At 57.8% G+C, this 25,168-nt stretch overlaps 3 protein-coding genes across 4 annotated transcripts; 1 reads left to right on the forward strand and 2 right to left on the reverse strand.

The window, feature by feature from the left end:
- Positions 1 to 932: 932 nt before the first annotated feature.
- DOLK (dolichol kinase) lies at positions 933 to 2,629 on the forward strand. The gene has a single exon (XM_054393497.1). The coding sequence runs from the start codon at positions 954 to 956 to the stop codon at positions 2,523 to 2,525; it is 1,572 nt and encodes a 523-aa protein (XP_054249472.1). The 5' UTR covers positions 933 to 953; the 3' UTR covers positions 2,526 to 2,629.
- Positions 2,630 to 4,014: 1,385 nt separating this feature from the next.
- On the reverse strand, positions 4,015 to 8,256 carry PHYHD1 (phytanoyl-CoA dioxygenase domain containing 1). 2 transcript variants are annotated; one of them, XM_054393462.1, is made up of 11 exons: positions 8,224 to 8,256; positions 7,289 to 7,447; positions 6,726 to 6,801; positions 6,548 to 6,595; positions 5,787 to 5,842; positions 5,586 to 5,648; positions 5,485 to 5,506; positions 5,048 to 5,176; positions 4,478 to 4,594; positions 4,227 to 4,353; positions 4,015 to 4,090 (listed from the first exon to the last, which is right to left on the reverse strand). In XM_054393462.1, the coding sequence occupies exons 1-11, from the start codon at positions 8,254 to 8,256 to the stop codon at positions 4,045 to 4,047; spliced, it is 876 nt and encodes a 291-aa protein (XP_054249437.1). In that variant the 3' UTR covers positions 4,015 to 4,044. The 2 variants fall into 2 exon arrangements, with proteins under 2 accessions (XP_054249437.1, XP_054249438.1); XM_054393463.1 differs by lacking the exon at positions 5,586 to 5,648.
- Positions 8,257 to 14,001: 5,745 nt separating this feature from the next.
- LRRC8A (leucine rich repeat containing 8 VRAC subunit A) lies at positions 14,002 to 18,131 on the reverse strand. Its single transcript, XM_054393332.1, has 2 exons — positions 15,990 to 18,131; positions 14,002 to 14,310 (listed from the first exon to the last, which is right to left on the reverse strand). The coding sequence occupies exons 1-2, from the start codon at positions 18,129 to 18,131 to the stop codon at positions 14,035 to 14,037; spliced, it is 2,418 nt and encodes an 805-aa protein (XP_054249307.1). The 3' UTR covers positions 14,002 to 14,034.
- Positions 18,132 to 25,168: the final 7,037 nt, after the last annotated feature.

Consider the following 25,168-nt stretch of genomic DNA (forward strand, 5'->3'; position numbering starts at 1 on the left):
GCGACGGCGCCAAGATGGCGGCGTCCCGCGAGGTGCGTTGGCGCTGGGCTCCCGGGCAGGGCGACAAGGCCGCGACTTCCCTGTGCAGAGCTTCTGAGCCGCTCCGGGGCCTGATGCAGGTCCCGATCCCCGCCGCGGTCCCTACCTCGCTGCGGTTTCCTAAGAGTGACGGCTGGGCAGCGGAGTGCCACGGCTGCGGGAAGAGGAGGCGGAGGGCGGCGCGGAAGGACGGGGCGAGGGGATACTGCAGCGCTACGGAGCACGCAGGGAAAAGAGGGAGGAGAAAGGTGCTACAGCCCAGGAGAGGGTCACTGGGCGTTTGGGGTCACGTCAGTGGGAAACTTCCCCACCCTGAGCAGCCGAAATGCAGGTCATGAAAAGGGCAGAAAAGTGGAGGCGACGAGTCCCGTTCGGTCTGTGAGACTCGGGGGTGCTGAGGAGCTCAGCGTTACCTGAAAGGTGTGGAGGAAGGAATTGCAGCAGGCACAAGCAAATGAAGTCTTTCAGCAGTGAAACGTAACCGAGGCCAGGTTCACGACTCAGCAGCTTTCCGAGCTGCTACGTTGGCACAGGAGGGCTGCGTCTCACTGGGTGCAGCTCTGCCCTCCAGCCCAGCTGGCAGGCGGCCTGCTGGGGGGAGGCTTCCCTCCGGCGTTGCTTAGGCAATGGCTTAGCACCAGCCCTGGCAGGGTTGCATAATGGTTAGACTGGATGAGCCTAAAGGTCTCTCCCAAGTGGAATGACTCTAATTCTATGAGCATGATCCAGGATGCCTTACAAGGTTCACTTACTGCTGAAGCTTTTCTCACAGTTGCTTTAATTATTTGCTCTTTCTTTGTTTTAAATAGGAATCACAGTAGCATGAGAGGGAATTCCTCCTGAAGGACACCAACTGAGCACAGCAGGACTCCTGGGAACAAGTTGGAAAGCTGGAGCCACGTGGGGCTGGAATCATGTCAAACAAGGCAGTGCTGGCAGAGTCCCTGGTGGTGTTTGCCATGGTGCTGCTGGTGCACGCCATGGTGTGGGACAGGTTCTCCTGGTGCGCCCTGGCTCTGGCTGTCCAGGCTTTCTATGTGCAGTTCAAGTGGGACCGGCTGCTGCAGCTGGGGGGCGCTGTGTTCCAGTTCCGGACAGCAGCCAACAGTGGCCTCCTGCCAGCCAGCATGGTCGCCCCCTTGCTGGGCATAGTGATGAAGGAGAGGTGCAAGGCTGCTGGCATTGTGTATTTCGAGCGCTTTGGCATCGTGGTAGCCTCCGCAGGCATGCTGGTTGCCCTCTTTCTGTCTGTGATTGCAGTTGGCATCACAAAACCTGTGCCAACCAACACCTGCATCCTGAGTGGGGTGGCTGGCAGCATCATTATCTATACCATGAAGCACTCCCTGACGGTCTCAGAGGTGATAGAGGTGCTGGAGGTGCTGCTCATCTTCGTCTACCTCAGCATGATCCTGCTGTACCTCCTGCCGCGCTGCTTCTCTCCCGGCGAGGCGCTGCTGGTGCTGGGAGCTCTTAGCTTCGTCCTCAATCAGCTCATCAAGCGCTCCCTGAACGTGGTCGAGGGCAGAGGGGACCCCACAGACTTTTTCCTTCTGGTAGCAGTGGTTGGAGTTGTTCTGCTTGGGCTTATTTTCACTGTTCTCTTCCTTTTCCTGGACTCAGGGACGTGGATCTCCTCCCTGTTCTTCCACATGATGACAGCAGTGCTGGGCCTGGGGGTCCTCGTGCCCTGGCTGCAGCGACTGATCCAGAGGAACCCTTTGCTCTGGCTGCTGCAGTTCCTCTTTCAGACACAGGCCAGAGTTTGCCTGCTGGTGTACTGGACCGTCCTGGCTGCCTCAGCATGCGCTGTCGTTTTCTACCAGAATGCTAAGAGGTCATCTGGCTCCAAGAAGCACCAGGCCTCCACCATCACCAGGAAGTATTTCCACATCATTGTTGTAGCCACTTACGTGCCAGGGCTCCTCTTTGACCGGCAGCTGCTGCATGTGGCTGCAGCTCTGTGCCTGGCTGTCTTCATCTTCCTGGAGTACGTTCGGTACTTCAGGATCAAGCCCTTCGGCCAAACCCTTCGGCATCTGCTCTCTCTCTTCCTGGATGAGAGGGACAGTGGTCCTCTAATCCTGACTCACATTTATCTCCTGCTGGGCATGTCCCTCCCAGTGTGGCTGTTCCCCAGAGCTTGTGCTCCTAAAGGAGCTTTGTCTGGGGCAGGGGCTCTGGTGCCCTACTCAGGGGTGCTGGCAGTAGGGGTGGGTGACACCATGGCCTCTGTCTTTGGCAGTACCATGGGGGAAATCAAATGGCCAGGGACAAAGAAGACCTTTGAAGGGACCATGACAGCCATCTTTGCTCAGCTGATTGCTATGGCTCTGATCCTGATCTTTGACAGCAGTGTGAACCTCAACTCCAGCTATGCCTGGATTCTGGCAGCAGTCAGCTTGGTTTCCCTGCTGGAAGCTTACACAACCCAGATCGACAACCTGCTGCTGCCTCTCTACCTCCAGGTCCTGCTCATGGCCTAGCAGCACTGCAGGGCAGAGCTTCTCCCTTGCTGGAGGAGAGAGGCAGTGGACCAGGCACTGCAGGGGGGGCTCAGAGCTGGGCCAGGCACTGCAGGGAGGGCTCAAAGGGGTCGGTTTGCTCCTGGGTTTTTTCCCTGTGTAAACCAGCAGGAGTTGCTGTCTGTTCTCCCAGGGTCACAGCCGCTACTGATTAAAGTTATTTGTGTCTCATTTTCCCACTGAAGTTTCTTCAGGGTGCCCAGAGGCAAAGGATTTAGAGGAAGAAGAGGTAAGGCAGGGACAAGACCAGAAGTAACCAAGCAAACCTCTCCAGGGTGTTGGGGCCCAACCTGCTTTGCTGTACTGGGTCCTGCTACCTCATCCTGCTGAATGTGGCCTGGTTTCTGCAGGAGCACCACCTGGAGCATATTTACAAGGAGGGTGGGCACACAGTGGGTACAGCTGCCCACACCTACCCCAGCACCACCACCAGGAGCCAGTGGTGTGTAAGCACCACTGCAGGTTCAGAAACTGCCACAGCCAAGTGTGTCCAGGATGGCTGGGAGCAGGAGCTGGAGCTGAAGCACATTGATTACAAGAGGAGAAGTGCAGCAGTGATGCACAGGACCAGAGCTGGCACTCAGCACTTTGGGACATGCAAAAAGCTTCAGCTGCCTGCATGCCACTCCTGTGTAATTCATGCAGTGATGGTACCAGGCCCATCCCTTAGGGCTGGCACTGCAGCAGTGCCAGGGAAATTGCACACCAGGGCCCCTTCTCCAGTCTGGGACACAGACCTGGGATGTGATTTGGTCTTCCCCTTCCTGAGGTGTCCCCTTGCTGTGAGCTGCTTTGGCTGTGCTGGGCCTGGGGGGTAGCAGCTGGTCCTGTGCACACTGAGGCCTCAAGGTGAGCAGCAGGCACCTTGGTGCTGGCCCTGTCTGCTGGGAGGAGGTCAGACTGAGATTTCCTCAAAGAAGAGATGTGGGAGAAAAAAAACAACCCCCAAACCCCAGCCCTGAGTTCTCCTTTTCATCTCAATGCAGCAGTGTGGGTGGAGGGCTCTGTGCCACTTCTGCTCACAGCTTGCAGGGCAGGCTGACTGTGACAGCAGAGTCCCTGCTCCCCTTGCCCAGGAGGGGCTGGGCTTGACCACCACAATTCAAACAGGACAGAGCTGAGGGCAGGAGCCAGGCAGCCACCTCCATGTGACACCTGCACTGCCAGGGAATGCAGCAGGCAGGCTCTGGGCTGGAACAGAATGCTGAGCACCTGCAAGGAGAATCCTTCACTGGTCCCAGTGAAGGTGCAAAGGTCTTTAATGGTCTGTTCTGGAGCCTGACAGGTCCTCAGCCAAGGGGCTGGGTGGCTGTGCTCATGCTGCAGGAGAAGCTTCTAGGGCAGGAGGTGCATTCAGCTGTGCCTTGGATCCTTAGGAGAACTCAGTTGTGAGAGCTGAGAGTTGTGTGTGAAGGGAACACAAAGCAAGGATCAGGGAGGGACATCCCTCAGCTACTGCCTCCAGGAGCCAACCACTTCTTCAAGTGTAGAGAGATGGAAAGGGCAACTCAGGAGTTGGCTGGAGCCTGGGAAGTAAGGGAGAGGTGGAAAAGCCCTGCAGAGGCTGTTGCAGCTCTCCAGGCGTGCAGTCGGTGCCAGCTGGGTGCTGCCCGCAGGAGCTGTGGCACCCACAGCAGCATCTGCTGGCTGGGATGTCCTCACCAGTTCTCCTTGCTCCAGGAGGTGCCTTTGGCTTCCATCACATGGAAGGTGAATGCATGGCGAGAGGCCTGGGAGCTGTTCAGGTCACTCTTGTGGACAACTTCCCCGTGGATGAGAATGAGACCCCCTGGTGGGAAGGAAGCCCCCGACCTGCTCTGTGCCGGCGGTGTCAGGGGGTTGGGGAGAGGGGAGGTCCAGCCCCAGCTCCCTGGTTCCCCTGTAGCACAGCCGGGGGCCTGGCTGGGCTTTACCTTTGCGTGTGGGCAGGGCCACGAACCGGCTGTGGTCGTAGGTTGGCTCTGACCCTACGAAGTGTACGCAGGGCAAGGTGCCCGGAGGCGCCCGGACCATCCTGCGGGAGACCCCAGCTGAGAGCCGGGGAAAGCATCAGCATCGGGGAGAGCAGCAGCAGCAGCATCGGGGAGAGCAGCAGCAGCAGCATCGGGGAGAGCAGCAGCAGCAGCATCGGGGAGAGCAGCAGCAGCAGCATCGGGGAGAGCAGCAGCAGCAGCATCGGGGAGAGCAGCAGCAGCAGCATCGGGGAGAGCAGCAGCAGCAGCATCGGGGAGAGCAGCAGCAGCAGCATCGGGGAGAGCAGCAGCAGCTCTGCTTGCCCCTGTGAGCCCTCAGGAGCTCGGAGAGGGGGGGTGGTTGATGCTGGGGGTCGGTGGTCTCGAAGATCTTTGCTGGCCCAAAGGACAGCCCTGAAGAGCCCCCGCAGAGTGCAGAGCAGCCCTCAGACAGCAGCGCCTGCAGGCACCACAGGGCAGGGAACGTCCCCCCGGCCCAGGGCAGGTTCCCAGCACAGAGCAGAGCCTCACCGGTGTGGGAGCCGGGGACGAACCACAGGCAGCCATTCTCCTGCGTCGCATCCTCCACTGCGATCCAGAAGCCCAGGACCCTGCCCAGGGGCTCCGTGTGCAGGAAGGTGGCATCCTGGTGGGGGGTGACTGCAACAGGACAAGTGCTGGGGTCTGTTAATGCTCGATGGACTCAGAAAGGCAACTGGCTCCTTCCCCCAACCTCCTGCCTTGCCCACCCCCACCAGCACATGCCGGGAGTCTCACAGAAAAATGTCAGCTCTAGTGCCCAGGTGTGGCAGCAGCTCCTGGCTCACCACTGGCTGCTGTCTAACACTTTTCAGAAGGTTTGGACCACAAAATTCAGAGGCTCAAGTCTGGCTCTGAGCTTTTTCCTGGTCCTGTTCCTTCCCTAGGGGGCATTACCTGCAGCATGGCAGAGAGAACACAAACCTCACCTTCACCACCAATGCCAGGTTGCTGCACGGAAAGAAAAGTGAGGGGTGAGGAGAGCTTCACAGCCTCCCACCCAGCAGGGCCCCCGAGGTGACCTGAGTACCTTGAAGATGTACATGCTCTGCACCACCACTGGTCTCTCCAGGCCCAGTTTTCTGCCCAGTTCCTGCAAGAAAACTCCCCAGGATTGGTGTTTGCTGGGCACTGCACCACCAAGCAGCTTTACTTGAAGATGTTTCCAGTCCTTGGGAGACTGAAAGCCTCTGCTGGAGGAGCAGAGCACTGGGGAGCAGCCAGAGCTCACCTGCACTTTGGAGCTGTGAGTGATTTGCTTGAAGACTGGGTCGTGAGCATGCAAGGCTGAGGGGAAGGGAAGGGGCAGGCTGAAGGCTTCAGCAGCACAGAGAGCCTGGCAGCTGCCAACATCCAGCAGCAGAGAGCCAGGGGAGATCAACCTCAGGCAGAAACCTTCATCATGCCCAGGACTGGAGACCTGGGGGCTGTCACCCTGAGGTGACACAACACTTGCAGGTTTGTGCAGAGCTTTGGCACTGGCAGCCCAGCCAGCACTGCACAGGACACAGGGCACAGCCTGATCTGTACTGCCTGTGCCCAGCCCTGGGCTCTGGCTCTGCCAGAGCAGATCCCTGACAGGAAAGAGAGCAGGGCAGAAGTCCAGGGCTTCACCTCTGGGTGACTCTGACCTATGCAGAGCTGACAGACCTCGTGGAAGGGTTCTGCTGGCAACAATCACAGCAGAGCCAGGGGCAGCACAGAGCTGCAGAGCCATGGGGAGAAGCTGCCTGAAGGGCAGGATGGAGAATTTAATGCAGAAGGCCAGAGCTAGGAGGCTGCAGGGGCAGGCAGGCAAGAGGGGGCAGAGCTGTGATCTTTGGTGCAGTTGTCCCCAGGAGGCTCAAGGAAGCAGCAGAAAACAGTCACTTCTCTGCTCAGAGGCTTCAGCCTTTGCCAAGGCTCTTCACAGTGGGCAGGTCTGGAAAAATCCTGCTCCTGAAGACCACCTCCCCCTGCCCACCCCTCTCAGAGTTCATCCTTCCAACATACCATGGCCAATCTTGCTGATGGATTTCTCCTTGGGAATCAGGAAGTTCCCTGTCAAACAAACCCCAGCACCTCAGTTTGTTTGCAGGGCAGGAGTTGTCCCTGAGCTGGAGCCTGGCCCCTGGGCCCTGTCCCAGCTTGCTTCTTCCCCTCCTGGTAGCTGGCTCAGGCCAGGCCTTACCTTTCTCATCCAAAACTCCTTTCTCAAAGAAGATTCTAATCTTGTCTCCACTGGTCAGGAAATAATCTGAGCTCCCCTGCGAGGGAGGAGAGCCCAGTGAGGACAGCTCCTTCTGAAGGCACCAACCCACCTTTGATCAAGATGCCAAGACTCACCTGCATCTTTCTCCCACCAAGCAGCAGCATAAACAAAACACGGGCAATGAAAATCCTGCTCAGGAGGCTGCTCACAGCCTGGGAGCCTAGGCACCAACTGGGGCTCTATAGGAGCCTCCTACAGGGCCCCCTCTGCCCCCCGTGCTCCTCTGCTGACTACCTGGAAGATCACTTTTCTGTCTGCAGGATGAGTCCCAAGTGATCTGTGAGAGCTTCTTGTGGCTGCCAGGGGTGATAGCTGGGGGGCTGGGAGCACCTCCTCCTCCTTCAGCCTCTGCCAAGACCTCACTGCACTCCTGTGGCAGCTCAGAGCCCTGGCAGCGCTGCCTTCAGCCAGCAGTCAGCTGTGCTCCCCCAGAGCGAGTCCTCCCTCCAGCTCCCTGGGGGTATCCCTGCCCTCCTCCGTACCTGTGCCTGGAGCTGTTCGTCCTCCTTGGTGGAGAACTGGGTGCGGCAGTGCGCCGGCACCTCCATCGCCGCCACGATGCTCTGGATCTGGCTCCTCATGCGGTCACACTCCTCTGCCGTGAAAAACTGCTCCAGGACGAGGAAGCCATCCTCGTGGAACTGCAAGAGACAGGGAGGCTGCTCCCCAGAGCCCTCGGAGGAGGCAGTGCAAGGCAAGAGTGCAGCTCCGGCCCTTCGCGGTGCCTCAGCTCCACGTGCAAAGCGTCCTGGCCCTAGCCCCAGCTCCGCAGCCTGCTCCGGGCTCTCCTCTCGCTCCGAGAGCTCCATTCCCGCAGGGGCTTCACTTCCATATAGCTAAAAGCAACAAACCTCAAACCCCCCCCCCGCCCACAAAGCAGAGAAGGCATCACCCCCAGAGCCTCTGTGGCTGAAGGAGCTCTCAGCTAAGAGGTGCAACCAGCAGCTATTAACCACAGCCTGGTGCCAGGGCCAGGGCAGCCAGCCCGAGTGCCAGCTGAGTGAGGCTGGCAGAGAGGGGCTCACAGTTCAGCAGCAGCCAGGTTTCTGCACAGGCTGTAGGAAGTTGTCTTCTCCGAGGGAACAGCCCCCGGAGGGTCCCAGGGCTGCTGCAGGATGATCCCTTGCCTGGCACCGCCGCTCCCGATATAGAACTGCCAGGGATTATCCCCGCAGACAGATCCCGAGCTCACCACGGGAGCAGCGCAGCAGCGACAGAAGGACACCAGAGCAGCTCCAAGGTCTCCAAGAGCTGCACAGCACCAAGTTACTCTCCGGAAGAGTTCTTGGCCACGGCTAGGTCCTCACACCGCAGCGTTCGCCGGGCAGAGCTCTGCAGGAGCCGGGCACCAGCTGCCCAGAAGTGCCCGCGCCAGGCGCTCCCCCCTGCCCGTTGCCCCTGGGCTGCAGCTCCTCACCTTTTGGATCTGCTGCTGGGTGACCACCGCCATCGGGACGCACGCTCCCAGGACCCCGGCAGCAGCAGCACGGCACCAAGCCGGGCAGGACGGCACCAGGCTAGGCAAGAGCTGGCTGCCCGCCCCTTCACGTGACCCTTCCCCAGCAAGCGATGGTAACGGCCGCGGGCAGCAGGGCTCCTGCCCAGCCTCCGGGCGCTGACCCTGCCAGGGGCACTCGGGGCTGCAGAGGTTGGGCTCTCAGTGCTGCTCGTCCTGCCGGGGCGCAGCCACAGCCTGGTTTCACTTCCTGACTGCCAGGAGCCACAAGTGGTTAATGAGCAACCCAGACCTCAAACCAGAGCAGCTCAGCTGTAAACGCGGCCAGCAGCCAGATAAGGAACAGAAACAAGATCCGAGGGGGTGAAAAGGTCTGAAAGCTTTGCAACAAATTTAAAGTGGTGGCTCAGGTTCTTGCAGAGCTCTTTCATCTCAGTCGCAGAACCATGGAATCATCTTGGTTGGAAAACGCTTTCAAGATCAGAACTCAGCCAGTACCCCCAGCACTGCCAGGGCATCACCAAACCACATCCCTCAGCACCACATCTCCGTGGCTTTGAAACCGTCCTGGGAAGATCCTCTGCAGGAGGCAGCAGCCCTGGAGAGACTCCCACACACCCCCAGGCCACCCCTCAGGCCCTTTCTGCATTGCCTCCATCACCATGCCAAGGACTTCTCCTTCCCAGTCCTGTTTTCCCAGCAGTCACCTCCACTGCCCTCACACCATGGCTTCAGAAGCTGGTTTAGCTCATACACAACAGCAAACCACAACTTTCCTGTTCTCTGGACTGTTTTGAGCAGTGTAAACAGCACCAGAGGACAACTGATTGCATCAGCAGGGAGATGCAACCCTCCTGCTGTAGAGCTTCCACCAGAGCCTCTCCTCAGGAGTCCAGCAGCTCTTTGCCACTCCAGAATTGCTTCTATTTTGAGGATTAGAAAGCCCTTTTCAGCAAGAGGAAAGCCATCTCCACCACATCATGCCCAAAACAAGTCAAAGAGAAGGATCTTGATTCTGGAAATGTCTTCTCCCCCAGTAAGTTTATAAAAGGAAGGGAGAAAGCCCTCAGACAAAGCTGGGAAGTGACCTGACCACTTTTCCTTCCCCTCCCAGAGCTCTTTTGCAGACAAAGTTTCTGCCCCAGACCTGCAGGGACACTGCACTTCTGGCAAACTCCATCAGAGCCCAGCCCACATCTGTGTGAAAGGTGCAGGAGGCAGGGACACAGCAGCAGTGTTTCCAAAGGCTGGCACCATGCTGCTGCTGAAACCCTTTGGAGTCAGCCAAAGTCTCCACTCCTGCCAAAACTCTCAGCTAGATCTCTTCTCACCTCTCCTGGAGTCTGTGATATGATCAGCAGCAAGCGACAGAATGTTTAATAGGAAGAGCAGAGGCCCCAGGAGCATCTCAGTGCTGTTAAGCCACCTGCCAGGAGCTATTGTGGCCAGGCACTGGGGCATGGTGGTTGCTCTGTGCTGGCAGCCCTGCAGCCCTTCCTTTCAGTCAAAGCCCAGAAAGGCAGCGCTTTGCCATCAGTAGGCTTAAAAAAAAAAAAAAAAAAATCAGGGCTGAAAGTCTTTTCCCCACAAACAGAGCAGTTCTTCACCCCTGGGCTCTCTCCCCATCACTGTGCTGATGGCCTGCAGGCACCCACCAGGCTCCAGTTTTCTTCCCCTCTTTCCTTTCATTCAGCTTCAAAGAGCTGCAAAAGCCCTGCCAAAAGGCTGCCTTGGGTGACAAGGGACACTTTGTCCTCCCCTCGGTTCAGCCCTGCTAAGCATCTCAGTAAAACTCCTCAGTGCCAAGCAGCACCCAAAGCCTCCCCAGCCTGCTCACCACCTCTGGCCCTGCAGGGGGGCACTGCCACTGTGGTCCAGTCTGGGACAAAGAAAGGCAAGAGCCAGAAGAAGCAAGAAATGAGCTGCACAAACTCTGAGATGCTGCCTGCAGCAGCTGCAGCTGGAGCAGTGCCTGGGGTGGGCAGGCAGCAGGAGACACTGCAGGGATCTGTGAGCAGAGCTGGCTGCAGGCTCCATTCCCATGGCAATAGGGCACTTCAGGCCCCCTCCAGAGGAGGCTGCAGTGTGGGGCTTGGGAACCCCTCCGAGTGCCCCCAGCAGCTGGGGTCTGCACCCTGCAGCACTGCACCAGAGCTGCAGTGATGAACACCCCCAGGCTGTGGCTGAGCAGGGCTCCGTGCTGGACATCTCCTCTTTGCCTGTCCATACAGGAATGTCACAGTCCAAGGGGATTCTTGGGATGAGTCAAAGAATCCAACAGTACTGCACAATGGAATTCCCAACATCTGTCCTCTACAGAGAGATATCCTGAAGGGCCAAGTGCCTCTGCCTGCAGGAAACTGGGAAAAAGTAGCCAGAAAAGGAAATGCAAATGAAAAATGGCAACTTTCACTCTCTTTTAGTGTCCAACCTCACACAGGCTGACAGAGAACACCAAAGCTGAGCTGGAGGTGCTGTCACCCAGCTGCCCAAACAGACCCCACAGAATGAGCAGCAGGATTCCCAAACATCACCCAAATGTCACTGCAATGTCACTCCAATGTCACCCAATCATCACCTAAATGTCACTCAATCCAATGTCACCCAAAGGTCACCCCAATGTCAGCCCAGGTCTCGGTCTCAGCCGCCAAGCCACAGCCCTGCCCAGGGCTCGCAGGAGGGCAGTGAGCAATGCCCAAGGCATGAGCAGCTCTCAAGTGACTCAGGCTCCTCAGCCCCCTTCTCATTCCAGCTCTTCCAGGAAGCTTTCCCTCCCTGTTCAGTAAAATTCCTTCCAAGGGCACAGAGGGCAGGGGAATTCCAGAGCCCCTGAGCTGAGCCTTTCCTTGTGTGACTCCACACACATCCACCTCTGCTGCAGGGCAGCAACTCAGCACAGCCGAGAGAGGATTCTGGAGGTGAGATTCCAGAGACTTTCCTGCAGCTGGACAAACCCAGCACTGATGGAAGGCGGAAGGCCTGGGCCCCACAGTGCCCTTCTGCAGCTCCAGCTCTGCTCCATGTGCTGCCAGAGGCAGGCAGGACAGAACCCTCCTGGCACATGAGCAGGGAAGCTGCAGGACACAGTGTGGGGGGAAAGTCTCCTATTGAAATGCAACAAGAAGAGAGAAGTGAAGCAAGAGCTTTGCTGGGGAGCATTGCCACAGCCCTGCCCCAGGTGAGGTGACTCAGGTGTGCAGAGTGACCTGCTCATAGGTGAGAAAAATCTCTGCATGGCTGAAAGACAAAGAATGGGAGGGAGGGAGGGGCCAGCAGCCATAAAGGAGCTGCTCCCAAGCCTGGCAGCCAAACTGAGCACAGAACATTGCAGCAGCAGCAGGGCAGCCCTGTGCCACCTTGCAAGTGCCCTGCAGGCCTCGGACCAGGCTGTTCCCAGCTTCATCAGGAGCAGGGCTCTCACTGGAGCAGGAGCCCTCCCTCCCAGTGTCCACTGTCCTAATGGGCTCAGACCTATGGACACAGCAGGTCACGAGCCCTGCAGCACACTCTCAGGAGCTGCTTGTAGAAGCTTCTATGGCAGCTGTGTCAATTTTAGTGTAACTAAGACCATGGCCAGAGCTAAGCCAGAGCACTTGGCTGCAATGATCTAGGCAGAGGTGAGCTCTGCTCCTGTGAGCAAGGTGAAAATCCTTTGCCCTTCCACTCCTACCAAAGCCAAAATGGAACAGAGTGCAGGGCTCTGCTCAGCAACCATCAGGCTCCAGCACCACCTCTTAGCACAGGGTAAAGAAAAAGGTTCCCATCACAACCCAAACAGAACCAGGAGGACCTGTCAGGAGAGCAGGGCCACTGCTGCTCAGCCTGAAGCCAACCTTCCTTTGCCTCAGGAGCATTAAGCCCACCCAACGCTTTCTGCCCTCTGCCCACCCAAAATGCCTGTGCCAGGAGGAGCACAACCCAGGCAGCCCCAGCACTGCCCTGGCAGCTCTCAGAAGCAGTTCTAGGAGCAGATCTCTTGGGTCTCAATGGAGCTTTATTGAAGCATCTGAACATTACCGAATCCAGAGCCCAGGGAAGGTTGTTCAGCATCTTTAGCGTATAGGTTCCATATCTTACAGCTGATGAAGACAGTCGCAGTGTGCCCCAGCAGCCATGGAGCAGCAGGGCTGGCCCAACAGGGCACAAGCTGGCAGCTGGCCACGAGCTGCTCTGGAGATGGCTGCAGCTTCCCCTTCTGTACACACAGGAGGCCTCCAGCCTCCTCAGCTCACAGCACTTCCCCACGCAGCCAAGCTGCTGGCCTGATGCAGAGCCAGGACCTGCAGGTCCTTCAGCCTCCTCTTCCTCCTGATGGACAAGAGGAGGCTTGGGGTGTATGGCAGTGCCCCCACTGGCCACCCCACCCAAGGAGGTGATTATCAGGAGCTGTGATGAGTGATCTGCCTCTGCCAGGGCAGAGGGCTGGGATCAGACAACACCAAACAGCTCAGAGCTGCTTCAGTGAAGCCTGCAGTGCCCCAGCGGTCTGAGCAGCTCAGTCCACAGCAGATTCTCACTCTGCTCCTTAACACTGAAGGAATGGAAAGGGGAAGAAAGAGGACAGAGGTTTCCTTTCCAGCACCAAGCTCAGCCAGCATTGGTCTCATGCTTAGGTCAAGGTGTCACAGGAACTGGCACTGGCACAGGAACTGCTGAAGTGAGGACAACAGAAAAGAACACCAAGCAGCACTGGAGACTGCCCTGATGACAAACAAGGGCACAGCATCTAACAGCTTCATGAGGCAGTGCAAAAGGTGCAGAGGAAACCCAACTGCCCCTCCTGGCTACCACCACCAGCCCCAGCAGACACACAGCACTGCCCAGTTTGTGCCCATTTCTGGTAGCTGGCAAAGCACCAGGAACTGGAATAGCTTAAACACTTTAAAAGCCAAATCCCGAAACAACTCACTGCTTCCAGGAGAGCAATCAGACAGCCCAACTGCCTTTGTCCAGGCCTTTCCCCCACAAGCCCTAAATCCCCACTGCAGAACAGAGTAAAGCTCTGGAGCTGTCAGTTGGTGCCTCCAGCACAGCAGCTGGAGCAATGCTGTGTGACCTACTCAGCAGCACACAGCACCTGGAGCTGGTCAAATAGTGCAATTTGAAATGAGCAGACAGAGTTGGAGGGGTTTGGTTCCTTCTCCAGCGCAGAGGAGAAGATTTGGAGTGCAAATGGGAAAGACACTTAAGTAAAAAAAAAAAAAAGAAAGAAAAAAAAGCAGCTCCTGCACACAAGCTGAGGGCTGAGAAGAGCTTCTCCCCTAAACCCTGATGCCAGCATTTAGCTGAAGTCAGCTGTGTCCTGCCCACCTCACCACCCAGATCTGAGCCAGCAGGGACAGTCCCAGGTGTGTGGACCTGGGGTTCCAAGAGTCTCTTGCTCTCTGTTCACAGGACTCTGGCCAGCCTCAGTCCCTGGCACATGCCAGACCTGCTTGCAGCAATGCAGCAATTCCCACATTTTGTTTCTGCTCCAAGTCCAAGGCCATTTTCTTCTCACCAGCACCTTCCAGCTCTGAGAACAGCAACACCTCTTAGTCCCACCAGTCACAGGCCAGCTGACCTGCCCTGACCCTCCTCCTGAGCCCAGGCTTCCCCCTCCTGCATCCAAGGCAAGAAGCCCTCACTGAGTGCCCTTCATCCAGGGCCTCCTCAGCCAGGCTGGTGGTGATGGAGGGGGGGGAGGGGTGGAAGGGGGGTGGGGGTGGAGGGTCTGGAAGGGCCTTTTGGTTCCTTCTGGCTACTGAGAGGCTCTGCCCTGCGCCCAGGGCTTCAGGCCTGCTCCTTGTCGGCCCTCCAGAGCCGCTCCTTGACCTCGAGGGGCAGGGTGTTGAAGAGGTCCTCCTCCACCACCAGCCCACTGCGCTTGAGCAGGGGGCAGTCTCCCAGCTCCACGGGCAGGCACTCCAGGCGGTTCCCACGCAGCTCGATCTGCGCCAGGCTGCTCAGCTCCCCCACGCGCGACGGCAGCGACCCCAGCACATTGTTGCCCAGGTGCAGTGTCCGCAGCTTCCTGCACTGGAACAGCTCCGGGGGCAGGCTCTCGATCTGCAGAGACACAGAGGCAGGCTCAGGCAGAGGGCACAGAGCTGCCCTGCTTGGCACGGCCCTGCCCAGGGCAGCCCAGCCAGCCCACACCTGCCCCAGGGCTCCACCAGCGCCCTGGGCTGAGCTCCTGCTGCCCACTGCAGGGACTGCTCCCAAACCACTGCACCATGCCCCTGGGCATCACTCTTCAGACACCACTGCCCTACAACAGAGCCCCAGCGATGGTGGCTGAAAGGGTAGGCATCACCAGGGACGGCATTAGAGGACCAGAAGCCTACCCCCAGCCTTTACTGTCACATTTTTCCTCCAGGATTTGCTTCTGTCTATCCCAACCCCTTTACAGCACCACTGGCTCACAGCTCCTTTGCCCTCAGTAGCCCCTAGTACAGCTGGGGTTACACTGTCCTTGGCCAGGACTCCCAGTTCAGCTGTACTCAGAGCAGAGGCTCTGTGGGTACCACTCCAGGTCCTCTGGGACTATTCTTCCATCCTTTCTGTGGTGCCTTGACACACTGCAGACTCCCAGCTCCAAGGCTCAGGGTTCTGCCAGTGCCAAAACAAAAAATGCAGCCACCAGCTGCTAGCTTTACCACCACCACCTTCCTGCATCCATGAGTCACTAATTCACCAAGGCTCATTTCTAGGAAGGCTTTTAATAGTCCAGGCCTCCCAGAGAGCTTCTAGGAAAGCAACACAGCCCAGGGTTAACAAAGAGCAGGCAGCAATCCAGCACTGTTCCCACAACCCAAGGGCTCAGCTTGGAGGCTGTCTGTCCTTGCAGACAGCCTGAGCTGTGTGCTGACATCGTGGCTCAGGCTGCAAGAGTCCTGAACAAGATGGAGCCTAAAGAGAAGCCAGGAGGAGCCTAGAGCAGCCAGACAGCTCAGCCACTGCTGCTGCTCCTGCAGAATCCTCTGCAACCAGCAGCCTGCAGTAAATGCTCACAGGCTGCTGCACACAGCACAGCTCCTGCAGGGACAGCACTGGGCAGGGAGGGAGCCCTGGGCAGCCTGCAGCTTGCCATGGCCCACACCAGTCAGTTCCACCAATGTCTGTCTGCTAGAAGAGGACACCTGAGCATTCCTGGCCTTGGGAATGTCAGCTTGTCAGCCCTTGTGCTTCTTGCTGTCACTGCTCACTGTGAGCAGCCAGACTGCCAGAGCCCCAGGGCAGCTGTGGCCTTGCCCAGGCACATACAGAGGATGCCAAGAGCTCAGCTGTGCCAGCAGCTTCTGCTTCAGAGCACAGACCTGAGCTTTCAGACACTGCCTCCAAAGCCTGGCTGGACCTCAGGAGCCCTGCAAACCCCTGAGCTGCCCCCAGCAATCCCAACCCTGACCCAGGAGACCCTGCCTCCGGGACAGTTCTGCTGCATGCTCCAAGAACCACCCAGGAGCCACCACCTGCAACCTGGTGCTGTGTGAGAGCCTCCTGCAGCCTTGGGAGGTAAACTGCAAGGGCCAAGAAGCCTCTCAGGAGGGTGACAGAGGCTCACCAGGTGGTGCAGCTCAGCACAGCTCTTCAGAGGTGAAATGCTCCAGAACAAGAGCCACTGGAGCCTGGAGGCACCTGCAGCCTTCTGCCCTGGGCAAAGCCCTCAGAAGCTATGGCTGGAGGGTATGAATGGGGATGGCAGTGCCAGGGGTGCTGTGGGCACGTCCAGCCCCAGGCCCCCTTACCCTGTTGGCTGTCACAGCCAGGTTCTGCAGGTTCTGCAGCAGCCCCACATCAGGGGGGATGGCAGTCAGGTTGTTGTGGCTGAGGTCCAGGTAGCGCAGCTTGCGGCAGTAGAAGAGCTGCGTGGGGATCTTCTCGATCTTGTTGCGGTTCAGGTAGAGGCGCTCCAGGTTGGTCAGGTTGCCAATCTGCATGGGGATGTAGGCAATGTGGTTGTACCACAGCTTAAGGCAGGTGAGGCGGTGCAGGTGCTGGAAGCTGATGATCTCCTCGATGGTCTTCAGGTTGTTGTCCTTCAGGTCTATCTCCTGCAGGTTGTGGAGGCTGAAGATGGAGTGTGGGATGCGCTCCAGGTCGCAGCGGATCAGCTCCAGCTCCGTCAGGTTGACCATTTTCTTCAGGCTGTTGAGGACGATCAGCTTGGTGCCCTCGTTGTTGATGGAGAGCTTCTGGAGGTGTACGCCCACATCCGTCACCACCTGGGGCAGCTTGGTGAGGTTGCTCTTCAGCCTCAGCACCTTCAGCCTCTTCAGCTCCCTCAGCCCGTCGATCACGATGTACCGGTTGTTCTCAGCACTCAGGTTCCCTGTCAGGTGAAGCTCCTCCAGGGTCTTCAGGCTGTAAATCCACAGAGGGATCTCCTTGATGTCCGTGAACTTGATGTGCAGGGACTTGAGGTTCTCCCTCAGGAAGGCCAGGGCCGGAGCCTCGATCTTGGCAGCCGTGTGGTAGAGCCACAGCTCCTTGAGGCTGGTGAGCTGGGCGATGCTGGGCGGGATGGTGACATCAGGGATGAGCTCCAGCTTCAGCACCTCCAGCTCGATCAGGTCGAAGACAGTGTCAGGGATGCCGCTGAGCATGAAGAGATGCAACTCCAGCTTGTCCTGGGAGTTCTTGGTGATCCTCTGGCGCAGCTTCTCCAGCGTCCACTCGTTGTTGAGGTTGAGCTGGCGCAGCTTGTTCTCGCTCACCTCGGAGAGGAAGACAGCGAAGCGCTTGGAGTAGAGGGGATCGTACTGGTCGATGAGGTGCAGCATGAAGGCAAAGTCATTCTTCACGTCGGGGATGTCGCTGTAGCTGCTCTCCTCGCGGATGGACTCGAAGGAGTACTTCTTGAGCGAGCGCCGCAGCATCCACCAGAGCGTGTACATGCAGATCAGGCCATAGAATATCACCAGGCTGATGTAGAAGGAGGCCAGGATCTTGAAGAGTGTGGCCAGGGGGTGCGCGCAGCGGTACATGCGGTACCCAGTCAGGCTTTCAATGTCCACCTTGCAGTCCACATCGAAGGTGATGTTGTTGACGTAGTAGACGGTGTAGCAGATGATGAGGATGAACTTGATCACCTTGATGATGGTCTGCCTCATGTAGAGCCGGTACACAATGTCCCCCTCCTCCACGTGCGTGCGGAACTTCTTCACCTTCTCGAAGAGGGCCTTGGCCTGCTCGCCCTCCTTCTTGTCCAGCACGCCAGTCTCGGAGCGGTCAACGATGCCCTGCTCCAGCCGAGACTTGGTCCTCTGCAGCATGGGCACGGTGGCCTCCACGTCCTCGCTGACCGTGGAGGACTTCTTGTCCATGGAGCCGTTCATCTTGCCAAAGGCAGGCTTGGTGTCGCTCTCCTCCACCACCGTCTCGGACAAGGCCCTCGTCGTCCACGGCGAGTCGAAGCACTTGAGCAGGATCGACACAAAGTGCTCCAGCTTGGAACTGGTCCTGGGGAACTTGAACCAGAAGTTGCTGCAGGCCAGGAAGATGAGGGTGTGCAGCAGCACCAGGTAGGGGAAGTACTTGGCGAACCAGTGCAGGCGGTTCTCGTAGCACACCGCATCCACATAGTTGTACTGGTGCCGGTCCAGCTCGTAGCGGATCCCGGTGGGCCCTGCCTCAGCCGGGCTGGAGTTGTGGTAGGGGCGCTCCGGGGCTGCCCAGCCCCTGACCGACTCATTGCAGGAGTCCTTGGTCACCCACTTGCAGGGCAGGCAGATCATCTTGTCCTGGGTGACCTGCAGTGTGCCCCCGAAGACGGCGATCATCAGCATGACGATGGAGATGTAGTCGGTGAAGACATCCCACCAGGGCTTGAGGATGCGGTAGGCAGGCTGCGTGTCAGCGAAGTAGCGCAGCTCCGTCACCGGGATCATGGTGCCCCTGCGGGGGAGATGGCATGGGCACAGGGCACCCTGCCCCAGGGCACCCTGCCCCGGCACAGGGCACCTCCTCACAGGGATCATGGTGCCCCTGCAGGGCACACAGCACAGTCACAGGGCACCCTGGCTGGGCTGCTCCTCACAGGGATTCATGATGCTCATGGGGAGCTGGCAGGGCAGGACTGGGATTAGCCCAGGGTCAGCCTCAGGTCACCTGGGCACAAGTGAGCGAAGCTGCCAGCAGTCTCCAGGGGCTGGGGAACTTGCTGCTGTCCCCCCCCAGAGGAGCTGTCACCAACCATCAGCACTGGCACCTTCAGCCTGGCACCTTCAAACTACAGTGAGCTCATAGGACAGAGCAGGCTGTGGGCGTTCACTGCTGTCCCTTGGCATCTGATGCCAGCGCTGAGGAGTCACAGTGACAACATCCAGACACAGGGCACAGCTGGCAGCAGTCTGCTACTGGGAAAGGACAAAGCTGCACCTGTGGAGTTCTCAAACCACAAAGGGAAGGCAGAGGGCTTCCTCCCAACACAGTTATGGTCCCTGGAGCTTGATGGGACTCAACATCCCAGTGGCAAAGCAAGCTGGGCAGGAGCACAAAGCTGCCTGGCAGCTCCATTTTTCCTGCTCTCTAGCTCTGTCTTCCTCCCTTTCCATTATTTCTCCAAGGTCAGTTACTGGCTGAAATCCTGCAGCAGCTGCTCTGGGCCCCCTTGACTTCAGCAGCAGAGGAAGAGGGAGACACTTAAAAGGAGTTCACTTCCCTGACCAGCCACTCCCACCCAGAGCTCATCTCAGCTGGGATTTGAGTGGCACAAAGGAAATCAAAAGGTTCTGGGAAGCAGAGGCCTTGGGGCTCAGGCTTCCAGATGAAAGCCTGAGCACATTCTACCACAAGCCACAGAAAGCCCAAAGTGCTCCCTGCTGAAACCTCTCCTTGCTCCTCCTGCCTCACCCCAAGGAAGAAATAAACCCTAATGGCTTCAGCCCTTCCCCTCCCCACAAACCCACCAACAGCCTTCCCTTCTCCTGCCCAGCCTCCTCCTCCCTCAGTGCTTCACCTTGGAGGTTCCTGCAGGTCCTGTCAGCCTTTCCTGGTTACCCACAGCAGGCCTGTGGAAACTGGAAGATGTCTCCAGGAGTTGTGGTCTCCTGGCCAAGGCACTTCCAGGCTGGCTTCAAGCTGTGCCCAGGACAGGCAGTGCCCAGTTTCTTCTCCAGAAGACTTTGATAGCCAGGAAGGAAAGCAGCAATCAGGCAGCTCAGCAGCTCCCCAGCCCTGCCTGCAGCTCCCTGGGGCAGCTCTCTGCCCCCACAGCCACAACCTGAGTGTCCCAGGACAGCTCAGCACAGCTCAGTGTCAGCAATCAAAGCCCGGCAGGGTGGAGCAGGAAATCTCCTGCCTCCCAGTAACAATGTCAGGGTCACTGGAGGGAAAGGACAGGCACAGCAAGGGCCTCATGCTCCTGGCACCACTGCAGACCCTACCCAGGTCCCAGAAGGACACCAATAAACCAAGAGGCTACCTCTGCAGAAGCTGGAGCTTGCCAGGCCTTACCTAACCTGACTCTCAGCACCATCAGAACCTTGACAGAGAAGGTGGGAAAGTCACCTCCCTCCCCACCCAGACCTCCCATGTCTGCAATCCACTCCTGGACCTCAGAGAGTCCTGCAGCAGGACGCAAAATGCCTTTTGCATCTCGTGGGCTCCGTTTTGCAATCACCCCAGAGCAGCTCCTGTTGCAACACTCTCCCCTCTGGATCAGAGCAGGCAGTTTCACTGCTGGAAGGGACCCTCCCAACGAGCACACAGGCAGCAGAACAGATATCTACCTACAGGACCTTCCTCTGGCACAGGGACAAGCCCTGCACAGACAGCTGGCCCAAAGTAAAACCTCCTCCCTAGTGACCAAGGCCAGACCAAGCTCTACAGCAGCAGGCAGCCTGCAGAGCTCTCAGGCTTCTGCTGCCTCCAGAAGCTGGACCCCAGTGTGCCTTGCCAGCAGAGAGCTTTGCTGTGAAGAAGCTTCCCTTGCTCAGTCACTTCAGCCCTGCAGCCTCCCAGAAGGCTGAGCACAGCACACAGGGGTCATGGGCAGGGACAGTCAGTGCTGGGTCTCATAGCAGGCCTGGAGAGGGCTCTGAGCTCCTGCACATGAAATTGGGGCTCAGAGCAGGTGATCTGCTCACAGTGCAGCACTCAGCTGCAGAAACTTCCAGACTTACACAACTAGGCTGCCAACCCTACCCAGGCTGCATAAGCACCACCAGGGACTAATCCTGTGTTTGACTGGGCACACCTGAGAGGAAAGAGCAGAGACACTGAGCACACCACACCTGAACAGCACAGCCCATCAGGAACAGGATCCAACACAGCTGGGTGACAGACAGCAGCCTGCACCTCACTGCACAAAGGCTGACAAAGGCCAGAACAGGAACAAACCCCAGAGAGCAGCAAACACCCCTTGGTGTGGACAGGTCCCTGTCCAGAACCAGCTAAGCTAAAGGAGTGGAGATGGACTGACAGCCACTGGCTGAGCAGTGCTCCAGAGTCCTGCCTGGACTGCTGGCCAGAGCCAGTTAGGGACAGGGTCAGCAGGAACAGCAGCACTGCTCTGTGCCACTGGCAGCTTGGCTCAGCAGCTGCTGAATTCCTGATCCATCCTCACATTGCCTCCTCCTCTCTGCTCCCCCTTCCTCTGCTTTCAGGGGAGCTCCTGGCAGAGCAGGACTGCAGAGCTCACAACAAGAGTTGCAGCTTCCACCCCTCACTTGCAGGAGCTCCCTGAAAGCAGAGAGGTTCTCCTCACCATCAGTGCTGTGCTGCCAGGGGAGGCAGCCCTGGGGCACAGCTCCACAGTGCCCACTGTACAGGTTCTCAATTGTCAGTGGATCTCCTAAGATTGTGGAGAGCAAGAGCCAAGCAGTGCTGGCAGCTCCTCACCCCTCAGAAGCCCAGGGCAGGAGGGGGCTCTTCAAGTGCTGCCAGCATCAGAGGTAGAGAAGGGAAACCCTTCCCCTGCCCAGATACAGCCCTGACTGGTGACAAGCTGCAACATGCTGCAATCAGTTTCACCAGAGCAGAGCTTCCCTGCCCAGCATGCTTCCACCTGAAAGCTCTCAGAAGGGCATGACAGAGCCCTTTGTGCTAAGAGCAGGAAGTGCAGAGCTCTGCTGGTCAGAAAAGGGGCAGGGGATTTGGCCTAGAATCAAAAGCAAAGAAAGGAGACTGAAACAGAGCTGCTTTGAGGCACACCTCAGGACACCTTCCCAGCACAAGGGCAGCCACAGGATCCCCTGCAGAGCTCCAAGGCAGAAGATGGAACAACTCATGAGATTTTGTTCTCTGCTCTTTAGAAACACAGAGCAGTGAAGCCAGCACCAAAGCTATGACCAAGCAACCATCATCCCCACTCCAGGCCCTTCTGCACTGACAAATCCCCCGTGGGCCAGGATGGCCTCTGAGATAGAGCAATGCAGCTGGAGTTTATCAGGGCTGGCACCAAGCACCAGTGCAGCAGCTCCTGCCTGCCACAGCAGCAGGCTCAGGGCAGGACCCTGCACTATCACAGCTACCCATGCAGAACCCTGGCTTGGCCTGCCACATCTGGCAGCATTCTGGGCAGCCTGAAGCTGCCAGCACCACTGCCAGCTGCAGCAGGGCCTTTGGTGGTGTCACACAGCTGTGGACACTGTCAGATGAGCTGCACCCCTGATGCAGACCAGAGGGGAAGGTCTGTACCAGCCTACAAACACTGAATGGCCACAGGCTCCCCATCCAGAGTCATCTGCTCCTTGCCACAGACAAAGATGCTTCAAGGCCAGGGCAGCAGAACTTGCCTGGGAAAGTGCCACTGCCTTGTGCCACCAGGGAACACTTCTGCAGTGCCTGGGGCAGGGGGTTGGATTCATCCTGTGGTAACTGCTCAGGGCAGACAGCAACAGCAGCTGAAGGCTACCAGCATTTCACCCCAGCACTAGGAAGAGCCACAGGGAAGGTAATCAACTAGAGACAATCAGGGCAGAAAGCAGAGCTCTAACAAGCAGAGACCCAGAGTGAGTAAAAACTTTCAGGCAGGGATAACGTTTGCTGATTGCTGACAGACTGCCACAACATGCACAGATCCATGGGTGTGCCACAGCTGCTTCCAAGCCAGCAATGATGAAAGAAGCTGCAGATGAGAACAAAGCAAATAAAGCAGAACATCAGCTACCAGCACAGCAAGATCAAGCCCCAGTCTGGGGAAAGGAGAGGACCCAGCACATTCACCACACCCTGTGAGCCTTGCCTCAGCACCCCCAGCTCAGAACACTGCAGATTACCTTGGGACCACCTAACCCTTCCTCACCAGCAGCTGACAAAGCCAAGGCTGTAAAGCAGAGCCTGTGGAGCAGCCCAGCAGAGGCAGGCTGGGGCTGCAGCAGCAGCTTCAGATCTGTCCCAGGAGCAGCTTTGTGACCTGCCAAGGTAATTTTATAGCAGATTTGAACAATGCTCAGTCACAAGGCAGCACTTCTTTGAGAGCAGACCATGACTGAATGCTTTTAGCTTCAAATGCAGACTCACAGCAGCAGGAGGTCATGCACAGTCCAGTTGCATGACCTGCAGTGCAAGCTGCAGCACAAAATGCATGCAGCAGATCAGCAGGGTAAGGAAGAGGTTGCCTGGAAGCATGCAGGACCTGCAGCCTGGGAGCTGCCTAACCAGAGCCAGCCTGCAAAGCCTGAACTGAGGCTCTCTAAAATGAAAAACTGCCCCAAGGAGGCTCCCTACACTGCAGCTGAACAAATGACCAGAACAGCAGCCATGCATCCACCCACCCCCACAACCCTCCTCTCTGCCCCACCACTCACCTGACCTTGCACCTCTGCTTTGCTAGACCCCAGTAAGGCTCAGCTCAACACCAGCAGTGAGCTCCACTCCCCTTGAAGCTCTCTACTGAACAAAATCCTTCTTCAGAACATGGAGGAACCACACAGAGAGCTCACTAAGCCTGCTCCAGTCACACAGCAGCAGAACTGTTCACACATCTGACCCCCACTGCTTATTGAAAAGCATCAAAATGCATCAGAGGGCCACAGCCTCTGCCTGGAGGCCTACAGCAGGCACTGGAGTGTAGTCAGCTCTCAGGCAGGACCACAGGGCTGCAGGCCCTGCAAATGTCAGACACAGGCTCCTGGCAAGCCTTGAGGAAGTCTTTGTGCACAAACCAAGCTGAGCTTCCCAAGCACCAGCAGCACAACAAATGCAGCAGAGAGCTGCCAAGACACCAGCCAGGGCTTCAAACAAGGCTCGGGGACTCCTGACTCCTGGAGGCAGCACTCTGCACACCTCACTGCTCAGGACACTGCCGAGCTGGGCAGCGTTCCCCACCCCAAAGCCAACAGAGAGCTCTGCAGCACCTCTCGCTGCTCCTCCTCAGGAACCCAGGGACTGGGAGTTTCTTGCAACTGGTTTCTGTCGTTGCCTCACTGCCACCCACGCAGGTGACTTGCCAGGGCTCTGCCTAGGAGGTGGCCATAGCACACAAACATCACCCACGGGAGCACCTCCAAGCTGGGCAGCTCCTGCCACTTCCCCGCTGGTTTCCCTCAGGCAGCAGCCACCACACCACTTACTGGCCAGCCTTCAGGTATTTACTGCTGGGGCCAGGGCTTGTGTGGCCAGGAGCTGATGAATGTGTGAATGGACAACAGTTAGAGGCTACTCTGGACAATGCTCAGTTTGTTTGTATTATCTCCAGGCTGACTCAGGGCTCAATTCAAGCAGGACACCACCACTCTCCCCATATCATAACCTCTGATCAACCACCTTCCCTCCCACTCCTCACCACCCTGTGCTCCACAGCCACCTTTAAGGAACCTCCTGCTAATTCCTCTGGCTTTGCTTGGCAGCTGGCCTGGAGCCCTTACCCTGCAGCTGGGTTCTGCTATCTGCACTCCAGTGCTGTGTGCTGGAAGGGGCTGCAGCTCCTGCGCGCTGGGTGCCGAACAGGTGCTGAAGAGTCGCATTCCCCACACGCCATGGGAGCAGCTGCCCTGAGGGGAGACAAAGAGCATCAGAGAGGGGCAGCTCACAGGGCACCCCACAGGGCAACAGCTGGTGAAGGACAGAGGCTCACAGAGGAACAGCTCAGAGGCTCACTGGGAAGCAGGAGGAGGCACCCTGATACCAACAGGTGGGAACAACTAAGAGCTAAATAAAAATTCAGGAGGAAGCAGTCTCCAACATCTGCTGTTCCAACAGAAAGTGCCTAAGAGCAGCTCCTGCAGACACAGAGCCAATGCTGAACAGTAAACATCACCAATCCCAGCCTGGCAGAGCCAAACGAACCTCCTGGAAGAACAAGCTCCTTTAGAGTGGAAAAGAGGTTAATGGTTTGGCTACCCCTGTCTGAACAGCACAATTGTTCCTTCTTTGGCTGTTACTACCAGGAGTGCAGCTCACGTTCCTAAGCACTCTGGAACCAAGCAGCTCTCCCCTCCCAACACGTTTGCCAACAGGGATCTTCTTGAAGTGCCAAAAGTTCAGCACTGTCGACAAGAATCAGCAGGAGTTTGGTTTGGCTCCTGCACGTCAGCAGGGCCATGGGAAGTGAGGGAGCAGACCTGAGGGAAGCCTCCGGTCACAAACATGGAAAGGCGAAAACGAAGAGACGTCGCTGGGCACAACCTAGCCCGCACTGGTGAAAAGGCTCAGGGTTAGGTTTGTCCTGCTCCCGAAGGTCTCGTCTCGCTGGCGGATTCTGGAGCGACGCCGGTGCCACCAAAGCTCCCCGGCGTGAGCCGTGCCCGGCTGCGACAAGCCGGGGAGAGGACTCCCTGACCTTCCCCCCCGCTCCTCCCAGGCAGCGGCCTCGGCCCAAACCCGAGCACCTCGGGGCCGCCGTACACAGCCCCAGGCCCCCTGCCAGCCACGCCGCCCCCCGAGCGTGCACAAAGGCGTCCCTGGCGGGATATAAATAACCCCACGGGTGACCGTACGCCGCACCGCCGCCGGAGACCGGCGCAGAGTCCCCGGAGGGGAC

Source organism: Indicator indicator, chromosome 28 (assembly GCF_027791375.1).
Source record: "Indicator indicator isolate 239-I01 chromosome 28, UM_Iind_1.1, whole genome shotgun sequence".
Lineage (NCBI taxonomy): Eukaryota > Metazoa > Chordata > Aves > Piciformes > Indicatoridae > Indicator > Indicator indicator.

Excerpts from the sequence above, each read along its gene's own strand:
- DOLK (XM_054393497.1), top strand. The coding sequence starts at position 954 with ATGTCAAACAAGGCAGTGCTGGCAGAGTCCCTGGTGGTGTTTGCCATG.
- PHYHD1 (XM_054393462.1), bottom strand. The coding sequence starts at position 8,256 with ATGGCGGTGGTCACCCAGCAGCAGATCCAAAAG. Across the intron at positions 5,843-6,547 it reads CATCAGCAAGATTGGCCATG|CCTTGCATGCTCACGACCCA; the intron begins GTATGTTGGAAG and ends CCTTCCCCTCAG. Across the intron at positions 4,595-5,047 it reads CGTCCCCGGCTCCCACACCG|CTGGGGTCTCCCGCAGGATG; the intron begins GTGAGGCTCTGC and ends CCCGGCTCTCAG.
- LRRC8A (XM_054393332.1), bottom strand. The coding sequence starts at position 18,131 with ATGATCCCGGTGACGGAGCTGCGCTACTTCGCTGACACGCAGCCTGCC. Across the intron at positions 14,311-15,989 it reads TGGCTGTGACAGCCAACAGG|ATCGAGAGCCTGCCCCCGGA; the intron begins GTAAGGGGGCCT and ends GTGTCTCTGCAG.